The sequence below is a fragment of the Mirounga leonina genome, unplaced genomic scaffold (genome assembly GCF_011800145.1).
Source record: "Mirounga leonina isolate KUSES-001 unplaced genomic scaffold, KU_Mleo_1.0 Mir_151, whole genome shotgun sequence".
In the NCBI taxonomy this organism is placed as follows: Eukaryota; Metazoa; Chordata; class Mammalia; order Carnivora; family Phocidae; genus Mirounga; species Mirounga leonina.
The window spans coordinates 43,199,067-43,222,465 of record NW_023270377.1 but is presented as its reverse complement, the minus strand read 5'-3'; the positions used below and the strand labels follow the sequence as shown (position 1 = coordinate 43,222,465).

At 37.9% G+C, this 23,399-nt stretch overlaps 1 protein-coding gene across 3 annotated transcripts in view; it reads right to left on the bottom strand.

The window, feature by feature from the left end:
- HIBCH (3-hydroxyisobutyryl-CoA hydrolase) overlaps positions 1-23,399 on the bottom strand; it is a 96,630-nt gene that overhangs the window by 8,867 nt on the left and 64,364 nt on the right. For all 3 annotated transcript variants that reach the window (XM_035007535.1, XM_035007534.1, XM_035007533.1), the window contains exons 8-11: positions 22,434-22,579; positions 19,540-19,626; positions 14,562-14,620; positions 13,785-13,866 (exon numbers count right to left, since the gene is read on the bottom strand). In XM_035007535.1, the coding sequence (XP_034863426.1) occupies positions 13,785-13,866; positions 14,562-14,620; positions 19,540-19,626; positions 22,434-22,579 (374 nt within the window). The remainder of the gene's footprint in view (positions 1-13,784; positions 13,867-14,561; positions 14,621-19,539; positions 19,627-22,433; positions 22,580-23,399) is intronic.

Here is a 23,399-nt window from a genome sequence, read left to right as displayed (position 1 = left end):
CTAGTGTTCTGACACACGTGTATGACTGTGACCAATAGCTGCTGCAAGAGCTCCCATTATATGCGATGTAAATCTGATGCTTGCCCTCTTCTTTATCATTGCTATATACAGTTTTCAGGCCTGTTGTTGAGTTATTGCCTCAAAGGTAGAAATTTTACTTTCTGAGTTCAAAGAATTCCCCACATCAAGATTCCAGGTTCCTTGTAGCATCCTCAAGTGTGGCATGCAGAGTCAGAGAACAGACTGAATGGACAGGGCATTATTTTACCTAGCAGCTGCTAAACCTTAAATAGATGACAACTGTACAGGAAAAGTTCAAGGAAGATCAGTTTCCTACCTACAGTCACAAAGCCGAAGAAAAGGTGAGAAAGAGATGGGCGCCTGGGTGGCTCAGTTGGGTAAGCGACTGCCTTCGGCTCAGGTCATGATCCTGGAGTCCCGGGATCGAGTCCGCATCGGGCTCCCTGCTCGGCAGGGAGCCTGCTTCTCCCTCTGACCCTCCCCCCTCTCATGTGCTCTCTGTCTCTCTCATTCTCTCTGTCTCAAATAAATAATAAATAAAATCTTTAAAAAAAAAAAAAGGTGAGAAACAGAGAAAAGCAATTAAGGCTTTTTATGCATCTGATTCATCTTCATAGGAACTCACCCTTCTGCCCTGAGTACTGTATGCACATGATCTCATTTAATGCCCCTGGAGCAATCCCACTCCACGGTCTCGCCTTTCTGGTTACAGACCATGAGGATGATGGCCCCTGTACCGCAGTCTGCATACTGTGCTAGGAGGCCCCTCCTCTCCAGCAATAGACAAGGGGTCCATTTTGCTGACAAAACCACTAGTTTTCTCTAGCAAGAGCAGTGCCCACATGATCACAGGTCAACAGCTGGAAGAACTTCATTCACAATGCTGAAAGGTGAACTTAAAGGACTGACACAGCCACCTTCTATCTTTTCTAGTCTACAAAGTCAATGAAGCTATGATTCCCTTTCCAAAAGGCTATAGTATATAACCCACAATCATGTACCTCAGAACTACTATCATGGCTAGTTGCCTGTGTCCTCTTTCTTGGTTTGGCACTTTACATATAATCTAGAATTCTCAAAACATAAACTCTGTCTTTGCTATACTTCCTTAGTTGGCTACCAATTAATTTCATTAAAAAGGTCACTTAGGGGCGCCTGGGTGGCTCAGTCGTTAAGCGTCTGCCTTCGGCTCAGGTCATGATCCCAGGGTCCTGGGGCCGAGCCCTGCGTTGGGCTCCCCACTCCGCGGGGAGCCTGCTTCTCCCTCTCCCACTCCCCCTGCTTGTGTTCGCTCTCTCGCTGTGTCTCTCTCTGTCAAATAAATAAATAAATAGTCTTTAAAAAAAAAAAAAAAAGACCACTTAATAAGAAAACCATCCCACTTACAATTGCACCAAAAATAATAAAATACCTAGGAATAAACTTAACCAAGGAGGTGAAAGACCTGTATGCTGAAAACTATAAAACACTGATGAAAGAAACTGAGGATGACACAAACAAATGGAAAGAGATTCCATGCTCATGGATTAGAAAAACCAGTATTGTTAAAATGTCCATACTACCCAAAGCAATGTACAGATTTAATGCAATCCCTATCAAAATACCAACAGCATTTTCCAAAGAACTAGAATAATGTTAAAGTTCTTATGGACCCACAAAAGACCTCAAATAGCCAAAGTAATCTTGAGAAAAAAGATTGAAACTGGAGGTATTACGATCCCAGATTTTAAGATAATACTACAAAGCTGTAGTAATCAAAACAGTATGGTACTGGCACAAAAATAAACAGATCAATGGAACAGAAAGAGACTCCAGAAATAAACCCACACTTATATGGTCAATTAACCTACAAGAAATGAGGCAAGAATATACGATGGGGAAAAGACGGGCTCTTTAATAAATGGTGTTGGGAAAACTGGACAGCTACATGCAAAAGAAAGAAACTGGACCACTTTCTTACAGCATATAAAAAATAAGCTCAAAATGGACCAAAGACCTAAATGTGATACCTGAAACCATAAAACTCCTAAGAGAAAACATAGGCAGTAATTCTGACACTGACAGTAGAAACATTTTTCTAGATATGTCTCCTAAGGCAAGGGAAACAATAGCAAAAATAAATTAGCAGGACTACACCAAAATAAAAAGCTTTTGCACAGTGAAGGAGACCATCAACAAAATGACAAGGCAACCTACTGAATGCAGGAAGATAACTGCAAATAATATATCCAATAAGGGATTAATATCCAAGATATATAAAGAATTTATACAACTCAACACAAAAACAAACAATCCAGTTAAAAAACAGGCAAAAGACATGAACAGACATTTTTCCAAAGAAGACATACACATGGCCAACAAACACATGAAAGATATTCAACATCACTAATCAGCAGTGAATCAAAAACACCATGAGATATCACTGTACACCTGTCAGAATGGCCAGTGTCAAAAAGATAAGAACCAAGTGTTGGCGAGGATGTGAAGAAAAACCCTCATGCACTGCTGGCAGGAATGCAAACTGGTGTAGCCATTGTGGAGAACATTATGGAGATTCCTCAAAAAATTAAAAATAGAATTGCCATATGATCCAGTAATCCCACTACTAGGTACTTACCCAAAGAAAACAAAAACACTAATTTGAAAAGATACATGCACCCCTATGTTTATTGCAACATTATTTACCATAGCCAAGATACGGAAGCAACCCAAGTGTCCATCAATAGCCGAATGAATAAAGAAGATGTGGTATGTATATACAAAGGAGTATTAGCCATAAAAAAAAATGAGATCGGGGCGCCTGGGTGGCTCAGTTGGTTGGGCGACTGCCTTCGGCTCAGGTCATGATCCTGGAGTCCCGGGATCGAGTCCCGCATCGGGCTCCCTGCTCGGCAGGGAGTCTGCTTCTCCCTCTGACCCTCCTCCCTCTCGTGCTCTCTGTCTCTCACTCTCTCTCTCAAATAAATAAAATAAAATAAAAAACCACTCATCATTTAAAAAAAAAAAAAAATGAGATCTTGGGCGCCTGAGTGGCTTAGTCGTTAAGCGTCTGCCTTCGGCTCAGATCATGATCCCAGGGTCCTGGGATCGAGCCCCACATCGGGCTCCCTGCTCGGCGGGAAGCCTGCTTCTCCCTCTCCCACTCCCCCTGCTTGTGTTCCCTCTCTCACTGTCTCTCTCTCTGTTGAAAAATAAATAAAATCTTTAAAAAAAAAAAAAAAAAGAGATCTTGACTTTTGCAACAACATGGATGGACCTCGTGCATATAACGCTAAGTGAAATAAGTCTGAGAAAAGGAAATACCATATGATTTCACTCATATGGTACTTAAGAAAGAAAACAAATGAACAAAGAGAAAAAGAGAAAAAAACAGACTTAAACACAGAGAACTGGTGGTTGTCGGGGGGCAGGGTGGGTGGAGGAATGGATGAAACAGACAGGAAAAAATGGCCATGTAAGGGCTCCAGTTGTTTGTGCTTGTGTCACACACACATAAATACACTAGGGGAAGAAAGGGAAGAAAATTTCCTTTGAAAAGGAAGGGAAAAATGAAGGAGGGGGGAATCGGAGGGGGAGACGAGCCATGAGAGACCATGGACTCTGAGAAAAAAAACGGGGGGTTTAGAGGGGAGGGGGGAGGGGGGATGGGTTAGACCGGTGATGGGTATTAAGGAGGGCACATACTGCATGGAGCACTGGGTGTTATACGAAAACAATGGATCGTGGATCACCGCATCAAAAACCAATGATGTATTGTATGGTGACTAACATAATAAAATTAAATTAAAAAATAAAAGTAATAATAGGAGAAAAAAAGCTCCACTGGTTCAGACATTTCATGAATTAGTAATTAAAGAGATTTCCTGTTAACAGACACCATATTAAAAAAACAGTGCATTGACAACCCAAGGAAAACTAGTTTCCAAAAATTCTTAGATATACTGGCAATTTAGCACAGAGACTCAGGGTTTGTACTCTGGAGTCCAACAACTCAGTGGTAGAATTCCAGCTCTACCACTTCCTACATGATTGATTTTAGTTTCCTCATTTGTAAAATGGAGATTGTAATACTACCCACCTCAAAAATGGATAGGGCAAGGTGTCAGAAACCAAACCAAATAGGGAAGGGAAGGGATGGCATATGTATGGAGCACATTTCCCTTAGCTGTCAGTTAAAGATGTTCACACGTATGCACGCTGTACAAATGAGGAAACCAGCCTGATAAGAATGTATCCAAGGTCACACAGAGCGGAATCTAAACCCAAGCCTGACAACTCCAAAGCCTACTTCTCTCTACATGCAAGGCTATAAAGGTAATCAATGCCAAAGGCTGATGAAACGTCAAAAATAACAAAGATGGAGAAAACATTGTCAGGTGGTAGAAAGAAGTTAATAAAAACTTACTTGTGTAATTTTGATGGCAAGGGGGGAAAGACAAAGTCAGGATGGTAGCTTGAGGAAAAACTGTTAAGAGAAGGCTTTTTGTAAGAGTAGGACAGCTTTTGAAAATAAGAGCAGAAGGAAATGTGCATTCACCCAAGAAAGTAAAATTTTGAAAATAACTGAAAGAGGGAGAGGACTGATGCCAAGTAGTTCCTAAATGAGGCAGGAAAGGATGGAATGAAAGCACAGATGGGGATGTTTCCCTCGGCAAGAAAGTGAGACACGTGTTAGAGGAATCAAAAGGATGATGAAAGAAAGTTAAAGGAGCTCATGTATTATAGCCTCATTCATTAAAAAGGGAACACAGAGACTCTTCCAGAAAACTGAATAAATGATTAGGACTTGGATCTTCAGCTATGTCAGAAATGTGTATGGATACAATCCTGCAACCACACAACCTGGTGAACATATTTCTACTTCCTGGTAAAACACTGGTAAGTGTTGTAACTAAATTATCCGACCCTTTAAAAATTAGCTGTCTCATGTATGCCAAAGAGCCAACTTCTTTTTTCCTTTATTTGTATCAAATAATTCACATTCTCATCTCAATTCAATATTAGTGAGCATCTACTATGCATTAGACACTTCAGAGGAGACAACAATGAACAGGACATGGTCCTTGCATTCAGAGTGTTACCAGCATTATAATCATTGCCTTTTTGGTAAGAATCCTAGGAACCCTTCTTTTGTTACCAAATCCTAGGGAATTTCCAACAAAAGAAAAATTCAGGATACTCCCTCTGTCCCTCCCCTCAGCATCTTCCTGAATACTCAATAACATACAGTTTAACATGCATTATCCAACAAGTCTATATTGATACAATTTAAAAAACAGTAGTCAACAAGCCTATAATGATACAATTAGAATAATTCTACCAAGTAGGCCTCAGGGTTGACTGAAGGGCTAATACAAACATATAAGCTCCAACTCCTTCTATGATTTAGGTGATCTTAGAAAATGAGCTTTAGAGTCTTTTTTTTTTTCCTATATAAAAAAAGGATGTAATTTATGACATTCTCTAAAAATCTAGGTTCTGTCAGATTTAACTCCAAAAGAAGGAACCCCAACAATTAGGAATTCATGTATATTTCGATCATTTATATTTACTATACTATGAACTGTGGTTACTCTTCTAAATAATCTTACATATTTTGTACTTATATCTATAAATCTTTTCCAGAAGTGTTCAGATTGACAATAAACCAACAGAAATACAAAATAACTGAACTAGAGCAAGTCAGTCTAACTCATGGTATACTGCAGTTTCACAGAAATATTTTTATTTTTAAATATATTCTTTATCATTCTGAAGGGTCATAAAATTATATAAAGGCCAAATAGCACTTTAAAGAAATGGGCACTGGTATTTCTTTTATCTACATCAAAGGCTTAGAGCCAGTCCAACAAGAGTGCTTTTTGCAATCTTAAGACTTTTCCAGTAATTTCTTAAAAGCCTTAACAATTTAAATAAAATTCAAAGATAATGTCTAAAGAATCAAGTACTGCTCTTTCATGATATCCCAAATGCTCCTGATAGTGTTTTAGGGTCACTGATAATCCATCAGTGGACTGGAAAGCTGTTTTCCTGTTTACATAAATTGATGTATTTTCCCCTTAAGGTTTATTGTACTCCTTCCCCAAAGACACAATATATACCCATCAACACTGCCATTAAATTACTCTTACTGATAGCAGTAAACAGCACAGTGTAATGGGTACCTTCAGCAAACATAATACCTACTTCTATAGGTCAAACTGTTTTTTTTTTTAATATAAGTAGGTATGTCATTTTGATTTTTTTAAATAATTAGCTTTACTCAGGTGTAACTTAGATATAAAATCCACTCACTTTAAGTGCAGAGTTCTGTAACTTTTGATAAATATATATAGTTGTGCAACTACCTCCACAATCAAGATTTGGAACATTTCCATCACCCTGAAGAGTTCTCCTTCCCTCAACTCTGCCTGCAGGTAACTGATCTGTTTTCTCCCTAAAATTTTGTGTTCTCTAGAACTTCATAAAAATAAAATCATAAGTAAGTAGTCCTGTGTGTTGTGTCTGCTTTCTTTCACTTGGCACAATGCTTCTGAGATTCATCCATGTTATTTCATGTAGCGCTAACTCATCCCTTCTTACAGTTGAGCAGTATTCCAGTTTTGGGCCCTTAGAATAAAGTTACTATGAACGTGTGAGTACAAGCATCTGTGTGGCTGTATGTTTACATTTTTCTTGGGTAAATCCCTCGGGGTGGGACTGTTGGGTCTTGCAGTGAATGTACATCTAACTTATAAGAGACTGCCGAACTGCTTTCCTGCCAGCAATGTGTGTTGTAGATGTCCCATATCCTTACCAACATTTGGTGTTGGTACTGTAAATTCTAGCCACTCTAACAGATGCACAGTGACATCTCACTGTGGTTTTAATTTGCATTTTCCTAATGATTAAAGATCTTGAGCATTTTTACATGTGGTTACTGTAAGGCCATTCACACATGTTCTTTGGTGAAGTGTCTAGATTCCCATTTTCTAGGTGTACTGTTTGTATTCTCATTAACTTGTAAGTGTTCTTTATATACAATAAAGTCCTGTTATCAGATACAAGGTTTGCAAATATATTTCTTCCTAAACTGTGGTTTATTTTCTTCATAATGACTTTCAAAGAAGAAAGTATTTAATTATAATAAAGATCAATTTATCATTTTTTTTATTTTGCAGTTCTTGCTTTTTGCATTAAAAATCTTGGCTAACCCAAAGTCACAAAGATTTTCTGTTTTCTTTTTGAAGTGGTACAGCTTTAGCTCCTACCTTTAGATGCATAATCCACTCTGAATTGCATATGGTGGGAAGGAGTTCAGAGCATGTTACCTCAAGGTATGACACTTTGGCATATAGATTATTTTGAGTTAAAGGCACTGGAGAAACAATATGACCTTCTTTTCCAGAAAATAAAACTCCCATGTGAAAATGCCCTCCATGTAGCAGCAGGAAGATATTCTTATCACCAGAGACAGGGAACATGGGACCAAGACATCTATACAAATAAACCTTGTTAAACTAACCCTTATCTTCCCAGTTACTTCTTCACCATTTACTACCACTAGACCAAACTCCTTTCTCTTGTCAATTCTTCACAAATTTGTCTAAAAGGTACAAAAGCTTCCTACTCCGGTTATTTGTTCAGATCTTCATTCTCTTGTGCAGGCTCCCATGTACATGTAAATTTTTAATAAAATTTGTATGTTTTTCTCCAGTTAATCTATCTGACTTATGTCGATTTAATTCTTAGGCTGGGATGGAGACCCTAAGAAGACAGAGGAGAATTTTCTCCTCCCCTACAAAGAGTCAAGTACTTTTTTCCTCTTGCATATGGATATCCAATTGTTCCAGGACCATTTGTTGAAAAGACTATCTTTTCCCTACTGAATTATCTTGGGAGTTCTCGGCAGCCTTTACTTTAGTCTTAATTTACCCCCACTAGTAAAATGTAAACCTTCTGGCTGATGGCAACACAAACTCTTCCCGGACCTGTGTGAGTCTTGTTAACTGTTCAAACTACTGCTTTCCTCTGGTTCTTTCCCTGGTCTTGTGGAGTTTTACCTAAAATACATATAGATCAATATTCTGAAAATTCCTGCAGGAAGGAAGCCAAGTCAATCTTAGGGCTTTCCTGTTTGTTTCCTTCCTCTCAGGAATCACAGTCCTGTGCTGCCTGCATTGTCCAATGTTAACAAACACTTGTTTCACATATTTTGTCCAGTTTTCTAGTTGTTTAAAACAGAAGAGCAATTTCTGTAGCACTTAATTCTTCAGGAACACCTGTCACTTTATTTTTTGTCACTTTATTTTTTGTCACTTTATTTATTATAATACAGTATATGGCTAATTCTCAATGCTTACAGAAAGATTAGTAATCTTTTAAACTTAATTTCGCTATTATTTTGCTGCTCTTCTTTCTTAAAAGCTATGCCTAATTATTCTTAGTTCTCCTTTTTCCCAAATTTTTCACGTGTATGATTTCTTTATAGGAGCTTGTCATATTCTTATATATTAACTTCAAGTATAAAACTGAGTTTCTTTTATTCTTCATAAAATGAGCATTCAAAATCAAATCCCACACTGGTAATTAGAAAGAAGAAATTCCAAAGAATTTAAAAAGTCTTCTAATATTAAAAAAAAAAAAAAAGAACTTATAGGGCGCCTGGGTGGCTCAGTTGGTTAAGCGACTGCCTTCGGCTCAGGTCATGATCCTGGAGTCCCGGGATGGAGTCCCGCATCGGGCTCCCTGCTCGGCAGGGAGCCTGCTTCTGCCTCTGACCCTCCCCCCTCTCATGTGCTCTCTCTCTCTCATTCTGTCTCAAATAAAAATAAAAAAAATCTTAAAAAAAAAAAAATTAAAAGAACTTATATACCCTTTAAGCCTTTAACACAATAGCCTACCCTATTATATTATTATATTATATTATATCAAATCATGTCATATTATATCAATTAGTATAAACACCTAAAAGACAAGTCAAAAGCAACACTGGTTTCCCTGGCCATTTGCTCAGGAACACCTTCCTGGATACTAATTGGACCCACTGTTCCTTATTCTTATTTCTCTGTCTCTCTGGCCATGGACTTCATACTCCAGCACTCCTAAGGATTAGTGATCCTACTGAAATACCTTTCCTTGGCTTAGTGTCCTTGCTGACACAGTTGGGGGGGGGGGGGTCTCAATCTCTTCTACTCACATTTCTTTGATTATTGATATCACTTGCAATTCTAAAAAATAAACACTTCCCTCATTGGTCCTGAAGAACCTTCTTTACTTTGGCAAGCCTGCTAGTCTTATTACCAGAAAAGGAAGATGAAACAGGATAGCATTTCCTACAGCTTAATCATGTTAAAAAAAAAAAAAAAAGTCCCAACTAAAAAATGGGCAAAGGACTTGAACTAGACATTTCCCAAAGATACAAATGTCCAACAACCATATGAAAAGATGTTCAGTATCACTAATCATTAGGGAAATGTAAATCAAAAACACAATGAGCTATCCCCCTCATAGCCATTAGGATAGTAGAAAAAAGACAGAAAATAACGAGTTGGCAAACATTATGCACTGTTGTTGGTGGGAATATAAAATGGTGCAACTGCTATGAAAAACAATATGGAGCTTCCTCAAACAATTAAAAACAGAATTACCATATAATGCAGAAATTCTGCTTCTGGGTATATATCCAAAAGAATTAAAAGCAGGATTTTTTTTATTTTATTTTATTATGTTATGTTAGTCACCATACATTACATCATTAGTTTTTGATGTAGTGTTTCATGAATCATTGTTTACGTATAACACCCAGTGCTCCGTTCAATACATGCCCTCCTTAATACCCATCACCAAGCTAACCCATCCCCCCACCCTCCCCTCTAAAACCCTCAGTTTGTTTCTCAGAGTCCATAGTCTTTCATGGTTCGTCTCCCCCTCTAATTCCGCCCCCTTCATTTTTCCCTTCCTACTATCTTCTTTTTTTCTTTTATTAACATATAATGTATTATTTGTTTCAGAGGTACAGGTCTGTGATTCAACAGTCTTACACAATTCACAGCGCTCACCATAGCATATACCCTCCCCAATGTCTATCACCCAGCCACCCCATCCCTCCCACCCACCACCACTCCAGCAACCCTCAGTTTGTCTCCTGAGATTAAGAATTCCTCATATCAGTGAGATCATATGGTACTTGTCTTTCTCTGATTGACTTATTTGGCTTAGCATAATACCCTCTAGTTCCATCCACGTCGTTGCAAATGGCAAGATTTCATCTTTTGATGGCTGCATAATATTCCATTGTATATTTATACCACATCTTTTTAATCCATTCATTTGCTGATGGACATCTTGGCTCTAAAAGCAGGGTTTTGAAGAGATATTTGTATACCCATGTTTATAGAACTGTTCACAAAAGCAAAAAGGTAGAAGCAACCCAAATTAAATACCCATCAACGATGGATGAGCAAAATGTGGTATATACACAAAATGGAATATTCAGCCTTAAAAGAGAATGAAATTCTGGTACATGCTACAACATGTATGAACCTTGAAACATTATGCTAGGTGATATAAGCCAATCACGATAGGACAAATGCTGTATGATTCCACTTATGTGAGGTATCCAGAGTAGTGAAATTTATAGCAACAGAAAGTAGAACAGTGGTTGCCAGGAACTGGAGTAAGGGGGAAATGGGGAGTTGTTATTTAATAGGTATAAAGTTTCACTCAGCTTTGTAAGATGAGAATGTTCCGGAGATTGGTTGTACAACCAGGTGAATATACTCAACAAAACTGAATTATATATTTAAAAATGGTTAAGATGGTATATTTTATATGTATTTCACCACAATTTAAAACGTGCATACACGCACACAAGAGCACCAGCAAATGGAGACTTTGGTTAAGTTTTCCCTAATGTGAGCTATGCATTGCGACATCTAAATTGCCCAAATAGCTTACATGGATTGTTCGGCATCAGGAACAACCTACACCAAAAGGGGGATTAAAAGCAGATTAGAGGAATTTCAACCACAAGCATTAAAAAAAGTATTGAACTTTGAAAGAAAATCTAAGAAAGGACATGAGAAGCCATAAACTAAGCTACTATGAAAATTGCATCAGTTGTAAAGAATTTGAGTTACTCATATTTGTTATTTTTTTAACCCATGCTATCCTATAGTTATTAGCAGTGAAAACTTTAGAAATCTAAAGAAGGGATTTAAAAAAAAAGCATGTTTTTATTTAATGATAAGCAAATATGTTGAAAAGATTATGTCCTTCGCCATGGGCAACTGAGGAAAGGAACCCTTATACATAGAGTAGATGGTTGCAACTTGACCATAAAAAGACTGGATCCTTGCGACCTACAGAAGGAAGAGTGGAGTCCCTGAAAGGCCAGTAAGGGTGAGGAGCAATCCTAGAAGCTTACTGACACAAGTATTAGAATCTTTTCAAAAATTTGCCCAAACATTTGATCTGCAAACCTTTCACTGAGGCACCAAAAGCGATTTTCTCCTTCAGGGCTGTTTTTTGATGTATGTTTCTGGTTGAGGTAATTAAAATGAACCCTGTATCTAAGCTCTATCAGGGAAGCCTCAGTGGGGATTTTTTGATCCTCACATCATGTTGTTCCCAGCAGATACTAATATTTTGGACCCACAATTGAGCTACAGATCAACTGAATAAAAATCAAAACCTGTCCTTCTGAAGACAGTGCCCACAGTGATCCTAGCCTACCGTGATCCTAGCTGTGATGGGTGGCTTGCCAGGTACCTACCTCTTCTGGATGCAGAATAATCGTAGTACCAGAGGAATCGAAAGAATATTGAAAGAAAACTGAGTTCTATCCCTCAGTTCTGGGGTAGGCCAGTGGTTTTAAAATAGTATGTCACCCTGCATATCTGTACTGCTTTAAAGTGAGACCATATAGGTATGAGGTAATAATGTGCTGCATGACTATTCTCAAATGAAATTACTAAGTTCATACTTAACTGAGCCTATTGCTCAGGGGAGAAAAAACCAGGAATACTAGTTTCTATACTGCTCTGGAAACAAGAGAACAAGTTTACCAGTTTAACATCAGAATCCTTGAAATATAAAATGATCATCTAGATTTATGTGAGCATTCCTAAAAGCTGTTAAGACTCACATTAATTTACTATTGTGAATTAAGAAAACATATGACTGGTCTATCTGCTCTAATTTATGCCTATCCTTGAAAGTTAATAGAATTCAGGGCACCTGGGTGGCTCAGTCATTAAGCAACTGTCTTCAGCTCAGGTCATGATCCTGGGGTCCTAGGATCGAGCCCTGCATCAGGCTCCCTGCTCAGCACTCTCCTACTCCCCTTGTGTTCCCTCTCTCACTGTGTCTCTGTCAAAATAAATAAATCTTAAAAAAAAAAAAAAGAAAGTTAATAGAATTCTAATTACTAAATAAGGCCCTAAGAGACTAATTTGGGATTTTCACCTTAAGAATATAGTTAACAATGGGAGGGGTGCCTGGGTAGCTCAGTCAGTTACGTGGTTAAGTCTGCCTTCTGCTCAGGTCAGGGGGTCCTAGGATGGAGCCTCGCCACCTGTTGGGCTGTCAGGCTCTCTGCTCAGTGGGGAGTCTGCTTATCCCTCTTCCTCTGCCCCTCCCCACCCCCGATGTGCAAGAGCAGCTCTCAAATAAATATAATCTTTCAAAAAAGAGAAAGAGACACTACAGTAACAATGGGGAAGTGTTTTCATCTTCACAGGTGAAACTTTAAACTTTTCTAAGTTTTCTGACAACCGAAATGTGACAATTATACCTATAAACTAAAAAATACTATCAGATAAGGACAAGCTATTAACACCTTTTCTATAAAGTAAAAGGAAACACAATTTTTTCTCTCCTTTGTGTAGAAGTCTGAAATATTCCAAGTCTCATACTTAGAGTTCCAAGCATGTCAGTACTCATGCACGCCTTTATACAAAAACAGCTTTGTTTTGCTGTTACCAGTTGAGTGACATCATAGAAACACCAAAGTGTGCCTAACACTGAAAACACTGCTTAAACCTCAGCTATGGGGATAGATGGGGCCTCTGACCAGGTTAAAAAGGATCATTTTTTTAAATGAAACCTACTGCTTAGAAAGACCATATACTGATCTGTTGCATATTCAACTGAATTTATAGATTAATGGCAGAATTGAATTGCAATATATTATAAAAAGACTATATACTCCAGGGCGCCTGGGTGGGCTCAGTTGTTAAGCGTCTGCCTTCGGCTCAGGTCATGATCCCGGGATCCTGGGATCGAGCCCCGCATCGGGCTCCCTGTTTAGCAGGAAGCCTGCTTCTCCCTCTCCCACTCCCCCTGCTTGTGTTCTCTCTCTCACTGTGTCTCTGTCAAATAAATAAAATCTTTAAAAAAAAAGAAAAAAGAAAAAAGAAAAAAGATTATACTCCAGTAACCCAACCCTTCTAATAAAAATGTTCTTAAATGCTTCTCCCCAGGACAAAGAGGACTCCCAGGAGATGAGGCATGCCTCCTTAAGTCTTTCTCTGTTACACTCACAGGACCTAAAAACAGCTCAGCTTTGTTGTCAACATCCAGCAGGTAGACAAGGCACTTGGGTTTAGATAAAGGTTTTGTGAAAATGCTTTCTGAGGCTCAAATGAGTTCAGGGGAAAAAAAACAAAAACCTGTGCAGTGGTCTATGTCACCACCACAGAGTTCTGACACAAGAGGCTTCAAAGAGGCTTCCTTACCACAAGGATTCACCACGCTCAGGACAGAAATGATCCATATATTACCTTCAACTGTTCTAGGGCAAAAGATGAACCATCTTGCTGTAAATTTTCAATTATCTTTTCCAAGGTATTGGCCGAGAACCAACTATAAAAAAGGAAACACATGATTTCACCAAGCTGCAAGCGATTTCTTCTTTCCAAAATAGCAATGAATCTAAACACAGGCTTTCCCCAAACCCCATTTCAATAATGAAAAATTTTCCAAGCTATTTTACAGGATGATGAAATAAAACCTTGCTTCTCTGGGTAAGTGTTTGCAGTCTACTTTTATTAATGCAAAATAAAGCCTAAATTTTCTCTTATGCTTTTTTGTATATATTACATATAAATATCTTAACTGTGAAAAACTGATGCTTCTAAAATGTAGAGATAATTGTCTTATTTTCCAATAGTTTCTATCCCTCCTCTTCTGTTCCTTAAGCCAGTCTATCAATCTCTCAAATCACTGCACAAAAAATCTTTTGATCAGCTTCATAAGACGTTCATAAAAAAATGACTTTACGAAGATAATTCAATTGTTATTTTCTAGCCTCTCTTTCCCATTAAAAAAAAAAAAAGTTTTACACTAAAATGAATCAGCACGATAGATTATTTCAGTATAATGGACTTATTTCCCCCCTGAAAGAGTAGGCAAGAAGCTACTTTAAAAAGAAAAAATAAAAGCACTCTATCTGATCTCAAATTCAGTGCATTAAACACAATGTAATTACAATGTTAGCAAATTCAATTTAATATAGTCCTTCCAAAAGAAGAGATGTACTGAGACCTCTCTTTAAGTACCTGTTTATTTTGTCCATGTGTTCCTCAAGTATAAAAGACTTGTCTTGATCAATCTTGGACTATTTAAAAAAGAAAAATCTTATAATTCACTTGAAGTAACCCAAATCTAAAAATCCTTTAAAATGTCATCCTATTTAATAATACACTTTGTGACAGATTATCACTTTCAAATTATATCCAACAGTCTTATAAATAGCTACCACATGTTCAAAATTCAGATGGTGTTATTCCAGACTAGTTCTTAAAAGTGCCAAAGGCAAAATATGTTCTTTTATTTTTATTTATATATTATTATATATGCTACATCATTAAAGTATGGCAATGAATTAAGGATTATAAGGGACCTGAGAAGTCATCCTGCCCAAATTTCCATTTGATACATAAAACTCCTACCACATCCCTGATATCTGTGTAGCACTGACCTCCAGAGAGAGAAAACAGTAGCTTGAGAAGGAACTCACAGTGCTTGAGTAACTGTAATTAGGATTTTTTTTTTTTTTTAAATTCTGGGCCAGGTCAGTCCTCTCACGTTTATAGTTCTAGTGAATCCTGCTTCCACCTCTTTTCTCACAGAGTGCAGTTTTGTGTCCCCTCACAATCAGGTCCTTCTTATGCACAAGTTCCAGTTTATCAAGTGTGGAATGTACACGTTAGCTATAGGTATGACCGAATCATAGCAAAGTGCATCAGGACTCCACATACCCTTGTTTGGATATAACCCTTTTACTAATAGGACTAAGTCTGAGTTAGTTTGGGGGCAGTACTATTATGTTTTTGGTTTTTTTGTTTTTTTTAAACCAGTGCTGTTGTAAGCTACATTTCTCCCGATGCTGTACTTTAAAAATTTGGTACTTTGGACTGAAATCCAAAATTTTCACTTATCTCTATTGTGACCCTGTGATTTAAAATAAGAAATACAGGGGCGCCTGGGTGGCTCAGTTGGTTAAGCGTCTGCCTTTGGCTCAGGTCATGATCCCCGGGTCCTGGGATCAAGCCCCAGGTGGGGCTCTCTGCTCAGCGGGGAGTCTGCTTCTCCCCCTCCTCCCCGCTCAAGCTCTCTCTTTCTCTCTCTCTCAGATAAAATCTTAAAAAAAAAAAAACAAACTCAGATATAAAAAGTTTAAAAAAATAGGGCGCCTGGGTGGCTCAGATGGTTAAGCGTCTGCCTTCGGCTCAGGTCATGATCCCAGGGTCCTGGGATCAAGTCCCACATCGGGCTCCCGGCTCAGCGGGGAGCCTGCTTCTCCCTCTGACCCTCTCCCTTCTCATGCTGTTTCTCTCTTGCTCGCTCTCTAAAAAATAAATAAAATCTTAAAAAAAAATTAAAAATAAGAAATACAGGGAAACCTGGCTGCTCAGTTGGTAGAGCATGCGACTCTTGATCTTGGGGGTGTAGGTTTGAGCCCCACATTGGGAATAGAGATTACTTAAAAATAAAATAAAATAATAAATACATATTTGGTCTTTGCCCATATATTTGTTCTTTGTTCCTGGCTCACAGCTCCCCCAAACCTTGAAATTTCTTTAAGAAGAGCATCTTTTGCTGTATGTTGTATTTGGTCTTTTGTCCCCAAATTAAGGTGAATGGGCCTTTTGTTATTCATAACAAGCCCCTTCCCATCACAGTTATGTTAACAGAGGTGACCCTTGGAAAGCTCCTAAGAATGGGGCTGGTCTCCAGGGGAACCAACCAGTGATTAGAAAATTAGAACTTTCAGTCCCACCTTCTAATCAAGCCCCACCCCAACACTGCCACTACCTCCCGCCTCCCTCCCTCTACCTCCAGTAAGGAAAAAGGGGTTGGAGATTAAGTTCAATCGCCAATAGCTAATAACTTAACCAATAGTGACTATGTAATAAAGCCTCCATAAAAATCCAAAAGGATGGAGTTTGGAGAGCTCCAGGTTAATGAACACATCCACAAGCAGGGAGAGTAGTACATCCCAACTTCATTGGGACAGAAGCTCCTGGGCTTGAGACCCTTCCAGACCTTACCCTGTGTACCTTTTACTGGACTATTCATTCATATCCTTTATTGTATCCTTTGTAATAAACCAACAAACATTAAGTATTTCTGAGTTTTGTGAGAAATTCTAGCAAATTATTGAACCCAAGGAAGGGGTCATGAGAACCCCAATTTATGGTCAATCAGAAGTACAGGTGACAAGCTAGGACTTGTGACTGGCATCTGAAGTGGGGTCAGTCTTGTGGGACTGAGCTCTTAGGTTGTGGGATCTGATGCAGATATCTATCCAGGTAGATAGTGTCACTACCGAAATGAATTATAGGACACCCAGGTGGGCTGCATTGAATTGCTTGATGTGTAGAAAACCCACACATCTGGTGTCAGAAGTGTTGTGAATGTGGTAGTATGAGAAAACACAGGGAGTGTTTTTCCTATACATTTATTACCTTTCACACTGATCTTATTAAACAGATCACTCTATAAACTTGAAGGGGTTTTTTAATCCATATTCTTTTACCTAATTTTTTTTCTTAGTTTCAAATCAATTTGATCAAAATGCTGTCAACATTCTCATCCAAATCACTGAGAAAAAAAGCTGAAAAAGGCCAAGATGACTTTATCTATAGACTAATACCCACACGTTTAGCAGTACTCTCTGGTAAGGCCCTTCAACTCCCACCCACTCTAATCCATGCTATATTTACCCAACATGAGAGACTGTCAAATGCTTTGACAAAATCTGATGAAATCCTCATGTGCTCTGTGTTCATATTCATTGCACTGAGTATTCAGAGGCTCTGTCAATCCATATTCATATTCTTCAGTTCTGAATAAATTTTTATACTATTTTTCTAAATATCTCCTCCCCTTTCTCTTCTGTTATGAATTCCTAATAATTAGATATAGACCTCTAATGTTCCTTTCTCTCCATTTTCCATCTTATTATCCTTTTTGTCCTCTTATAGTTTTCCTCAACCTTCAATTTTAATCTAATTTGTTGCCGGTTTTTTCCCTTCTGTTATCACATTCTTTTTTATTCTTTGACTACTATATTACATCTGTTATTTCACAGATGAAGTATTTTCCTCTGACCTGAACAATTACAGTTTTAACAATTATAGTTTTTCTTTTTTTCAAGTTTCCTTTCCCTGCACAGCTTGCTTCAAGTGCTTTTTTTGTTCTGACCAATTTGTTTTTATACTTGGCATAAAAAAATTTTAGCATGAAGTACTAAAATTAAGTAGCTTTATGTGTAAAGTCGATCACAGTTATAGGACTGTCAATTGTCTGATGAGTTATAAATTAAGCAAAGATTAAGCAAAGACCTGGATGTTTCATTGTTGCAGGGGGGATGTCCTCAAATACAGGCTTTTTCCTTTTTCTTCAAAGGTACTGCTTAGGAGTGGGATGGTGCTATTGACTGAATGTTTGTGTCACCCCAAAATTCATGTTGAAACTCTAATCCCCAAAGTGATGGTACTTGGGAGGTGGGGCCTTTGAGAGGGAATTAGGTCAAGAGGGTGGAGCCCTTATGATGGGATTAGTGCCCTTGTAAGAAGAGACCTGAGAGAGCTCACTTTGCTGTGTGAGGATTTAGAAAGAAGGCGTCTGTCCATCTGCAAACCAGGAACAGGTCCTCACCAAGAATCTAATTTTCTGACACCTGATCTTGGAGTTCCCAGCCTCTAGAACTGTGAGAAAGAAGTTTCTATTGTTTAAGCCATGTGGTATTTTTGTTATAGTTGCCCAAACTAAGATAGAGGATATTTAATAGCCTGGAAGCTAACTAGGAAAAGAGGCTAGAGGTCTTCCTATTTAGTATGTTCTGACTCTTTTTAGTAGAGCACTTCACTTCGCCTTCCCCCATGATCAGCTAGTCTGTCTGATTTGACCTAAGTAGTAAATTTCTACTCTCAGCCAAACTATGAAAGGATGGCTGGTGGTACAGGGGAGAGACTTCTGGAGGCCTAACTGCACCTTATAAAAATTTGCAGGGATCTTTTGTTTTTCTGCCCACCTCCACATCCCAGTTTCAGGGGACTCTGGTACCTTACAGAGGGTACAGAGCAAAAACTGGTTTGCTTCTTCCTGGCTTCCCCTACTAAAGGATAAGATATTTCAGCGTTCTCAAGTCTAAAGTAGCTGCCCTCGTCCTTCTGTTCTCAAGCTTCCAAAATATTGACATCTCATACCTGCCGTTGTCTCCTCTTCTGTTCTATTTGTGGATTTGTGTCTTTTTTATTCCTTTATTACAGTTTTAGTGGGGTTTTAGAAGGGAGCATATATTGAACCCATCATGTTTTACCAGAAGTCATATAACTTTTTTTTTTTTAAGATTTTATTTTTTTATTTGTCAGAGAGAGAGAGAGCAAGCACAAGCAGGAGGAATGGCAGGGAGAGAGAGAAACAGGCTCCCTGCTAAGCGGGCAGCCTGATGCGGGACTTGATCCCAGGATCCTGGGATCATGACCTGAGCTGAAGGCAGCTGCTTAACCAACTGAGCCACCCAGGCATCCGGTCATGTAACATTTTTATAGATTTTTGGCTCTTAAAAGAAAATTTAAGTTACACAAGTCAGGAATTAAAAGTGAACAATATATACTTTATCTTATATATGATATATAATTTATCATTATGCAGTATACTTTATCATTATACTTAGATATGCATCAGAGTTTCACTTTAGCAGCTCAACAGGGTCAACATTGAACCATCCATTACAGAAATGTCATGGTGCATTGCAAAAAGCTGTTGCAAGGGCCAATCACAAAACTACACGCTGAAATTCACCAGCAATGAGAAGATAAGCTGTGTTCTTGTGCGGCAAAGAAGTCATCTTCTTAGATGGCTATCCTAACAATTCTGAAGCTCTGACTTTCCATCAAGCTTTCAAGTTAATAAATCCCAGCATCTTTATATCCACAAACTATAACATTCACCAATTGCTAATTTTTCAATCATTTCCCCTTCCCCATGAATTAAAATCTGAAGTGAGAATACTGACAAGATTACCTTTGCATGGTAAGCATCTAAGACATCTGCAATATTTTCTTTTGAGGGAGATTTTAAGGCTAACAAATCTTCTTCTAACATGCCCAACTAAAAGAGGAAAAAAAAGAAAACAGATCTGAACCCCAATACAAACATGGGCTTTTTAAAAAAAATTTTATTATGTTAGTCACCATACATTACATCATTAGTTTTTGATGTAGTGTTCCATGATTCATTGTTTGTGTATAACACCGAGTGCTCCATTCAATATGTGCCCCCTTTAATACCCATCACCAGGCTAACCCATCCCCCCACCCCCTCACCTCTAGAAACCTCAGTTTGTTTCTCAGAGTCCATAGTCTCTCATGGTTCGTCTCCCCCTCTGATTTCCCCCCCTTCATTTTTCCCTTCCTACTACCTTGTTTTTTTTTTTTAACATATAATGTATTATTTGTTTCAGAGGTACAGGTCTGTGATTCATCAGTCTTACACAATTCACAGCACTCACCATAGCACATACCCTCCCCAATGTCCATCACCCAGCCACCCCATCCCTCCCACCCCCCACCACTCCAGCAACCCTCAGTTTGTTTCCTGAAATTAAGAATTCCTCATATCAGCGAGATCATATGATACATGTCTTTCTCTGATTGACTTATTTCACTTAGCATAATACCCTCTAGTTCCATCCATGTCATCACAAATAGCAAGATTTCGGGTTTTTTGATGGCTGCATAATATTCCATTGTATATATATACCACATCTTCTTTATCCATTCATCTGTTGATGGACACCTTGGCTCTTTCCACAGTTTAGCTACTGTGGACATTGCTGCTATAAACATTGGGGTGCACATAGCCCTTCAGATCACCACATTTGTATCTTTGGGGTCAATACCCAGTAGTGCAATTGCTGGGTTGTAGGGTAGCTCTATTTTCAACTTTTTGAGGAAACTCCAAACTGTTTTCCAGAGTGGCTGCACCAGGACTTTCTTTTAAAGAAACTATATACTCTTTTTAAAAATACTTGTCTTAAAATTATGATGTGCTCTCTTCAGCTAATCAGTGAAGGAAATTTTCTCTGAAGTTGAATGCACACACATTCCCACACAGCAAATGTTGCCTTGCAAGGAATTAGATAAAGATGGAAGAAACTAAAGAGGAGAGACATTCATCTTTGTTTCTCTCTATTAAATACTTGAAATGCAGTACTGCAACAAAGATCTGAATTATAAATTTTATTTTAATTAACTTTAAGATTGCCACATGTGACTAATGGTTACTATGGTCAGTGCACAGCTCTATAATATAACCACACTTAATCTCCATCTATATCCCTCACATACTATTCTATGCTCAGCCAAATGGGACTTTTTATTGTTTCCAAAACATAGCTAAGCTTTCTTGCCCGCTGGTTTGCTCATTACATGTTTCCTCTATCTAGAATGCTTTTTCCTGACAGTACTCATCTGAAGGCCCAGCTGAACTGCAACCTCTACGAGAAAACTTCCAGCCTTTTAAGTTTTCCCTCCTTTCAATCCATTGAGTACCTTCTCTATATTCTTTGTTACACTTCTCATATTCTACTTTGTCAGATGAGACAGATGGTTATTTAATCTTTTATCTTTTGTACCCCCTCTAGTCTCAACCCCAACATTCATTACTCATTTCTGTTATCTTGTACAGGTCCTGTGGATGGCAGCCTACACACTGTAGAAATTATTACTGAGCAGGCCGACAAAGAAGGGAATTAAGCTGTGGATCAGCGCTCTCTCCCATTCTTAACTAAATTCCACTCTAACAAAGGGTGTCCCTCAAGAGTACATAATGGAGTCCCATGTTTGCTTCCTCTTACAGCTCACGGGAAGGATGGGACAGACACCTACTCAGTGTGACTGTGGATGCCCGTAACATGGAGAAAGATCTGAAACTTCAAGCAATGTGATAGAAGGTTCTCATACTTTTTTGTAACATTCCTCCTCCTATCCCAAAACATCCCTCTCTCAAGATCAGATATGCATCTGGAGATCTATGTGCTTCCTCCTAGAAAGCTAAGTTCACCCCATACTTCCAGATATGGAACACATTAGCAAGGTGGGTTAGTTGATGTAGGCTAAATGGCTCATGGGTTCAAGGGTAATATAAGCCAGTTCGAGGAGGGTGAGCTCCCAGTTGAAGCAGAATAAATCCCAAGTTTCTTGCTGGAAATTCTGAGGCAAAATCACCTTGAACTGGATTTTCTGTTACATTGACCACAAAAATATTCAACTACTATGGTAGGAACTGCCATCCCCATATAGAAATGGGCAAACTAGGGGATAAAGAGGCTAAACTCAAGCTAGTATTTAAACCTAAGCTGTCTGTCTGTACGTTCTTTGCCACTGTGCTATTCTGTGCTAAGAAAACTGTTAAATTTTCTGTTAAAAAAAAAAAAAAGACAAAGCTAAGTAATATGTGTCCCTTGCAACAGCCTTTAGAAAAGTTTTTAAGACCATATTTTACAAATGTAACTCTTAAATGCACTAGTAGGGAAACTCACAACCAAGAGGACCTTTCAAAAATGTTTTTGTAAAATAAAAGCCTATCTTTTTATATATAAATTTAGATTCTTATATATTAGATTTTCTTGAAGTAGGTATTTTTTTAACCAAAGTGTAATTATTCATGAAAAGATATTCACTGAAGGTGCCAGGCAAAACAGTCCTGAATCCAGACATAATTATCTCCATTTTGCACATGAGGAAACATGATTGGAGAGCTTAACTATCTTTCCAAAGGTCACACAACTTTAAACAGTAGATCCCAGATTCAGACCCACATCTAACCAAAAGCCTGGGATCCCAACCACTTATACTGCCTTCCCATGCAACAGGAGTTATTCCAATAACACAAAATGCAATAATCCAAGTAATTACCTTTTCAGAATCTACAAAATGTGTAGCAATTCCTGCTGCATACACATCTCTTCCTTTCAGCCTGAATCCTGTTAATGCAAGGAAATAACCAAGTTTTCCTCGAAGTCGTGGCAAGAAATAACCTCCACCCACATCAGGGAATAGTCCTGTATTAAATAATGAAAAGAGATAATAATGATTCAAATTAAAAAGATGACTATAACTCTTTGAGATCAAATGGCCATTTCTCTCTATTACTTGAATCTATACTAAAGATATTACTAAGTACTTTCCAGTGCAATCAGTATCACAAAAGACTTGTTATTAAATTGTTCTGACTTGAGTATTTTTCAAAATTTTCATGTCTCATTTCTATAGAAGTCAATAAAGTATTTGATGGCATAACTTTTTGTATATAAGTTGTACTCATTAAATATTACCTAAAATTTCCTTATCACTATTTTTAATAATCTCTGAAATAGTAAACAATGAAAATGAATCATTGAACACTACATCAAAAACTAATGATGCACTATATGTTGGCTAATTGAATTTAAATTAAAAAAAATGTTTTCTTTCAAATGATAAAAATATGCATAATCTAAAGCTGTATTATGTGAAAATTCATTATTACCATTCAAATCATAGTCTATTCTGTTAATCAATTATCTAATATTCAAGATATTTAAAGTGATGCAATAACCTTTCGTCCTACACCAAGAATGTTTATACCTAATAAAATCACTTGCATTTACTCTTTTCTTAGCCATCTTTTTTTTTTTTTTTTTAAATTCCCTTACTCTCTCTAGTGGTAACAACTGAAAATAGCATATATGCAAATACTTGCCAGTACACTACTTTTTGGTATTTAAGAACTCCTTAAACAATTGTGACCCTCTAGTTTTATAATCCAGATATCTATTCTAAGATTGCTTCATTTAATGAAATTGAGATAAAAACACAAGCGTTCAAATTCTTTCCAGTTCT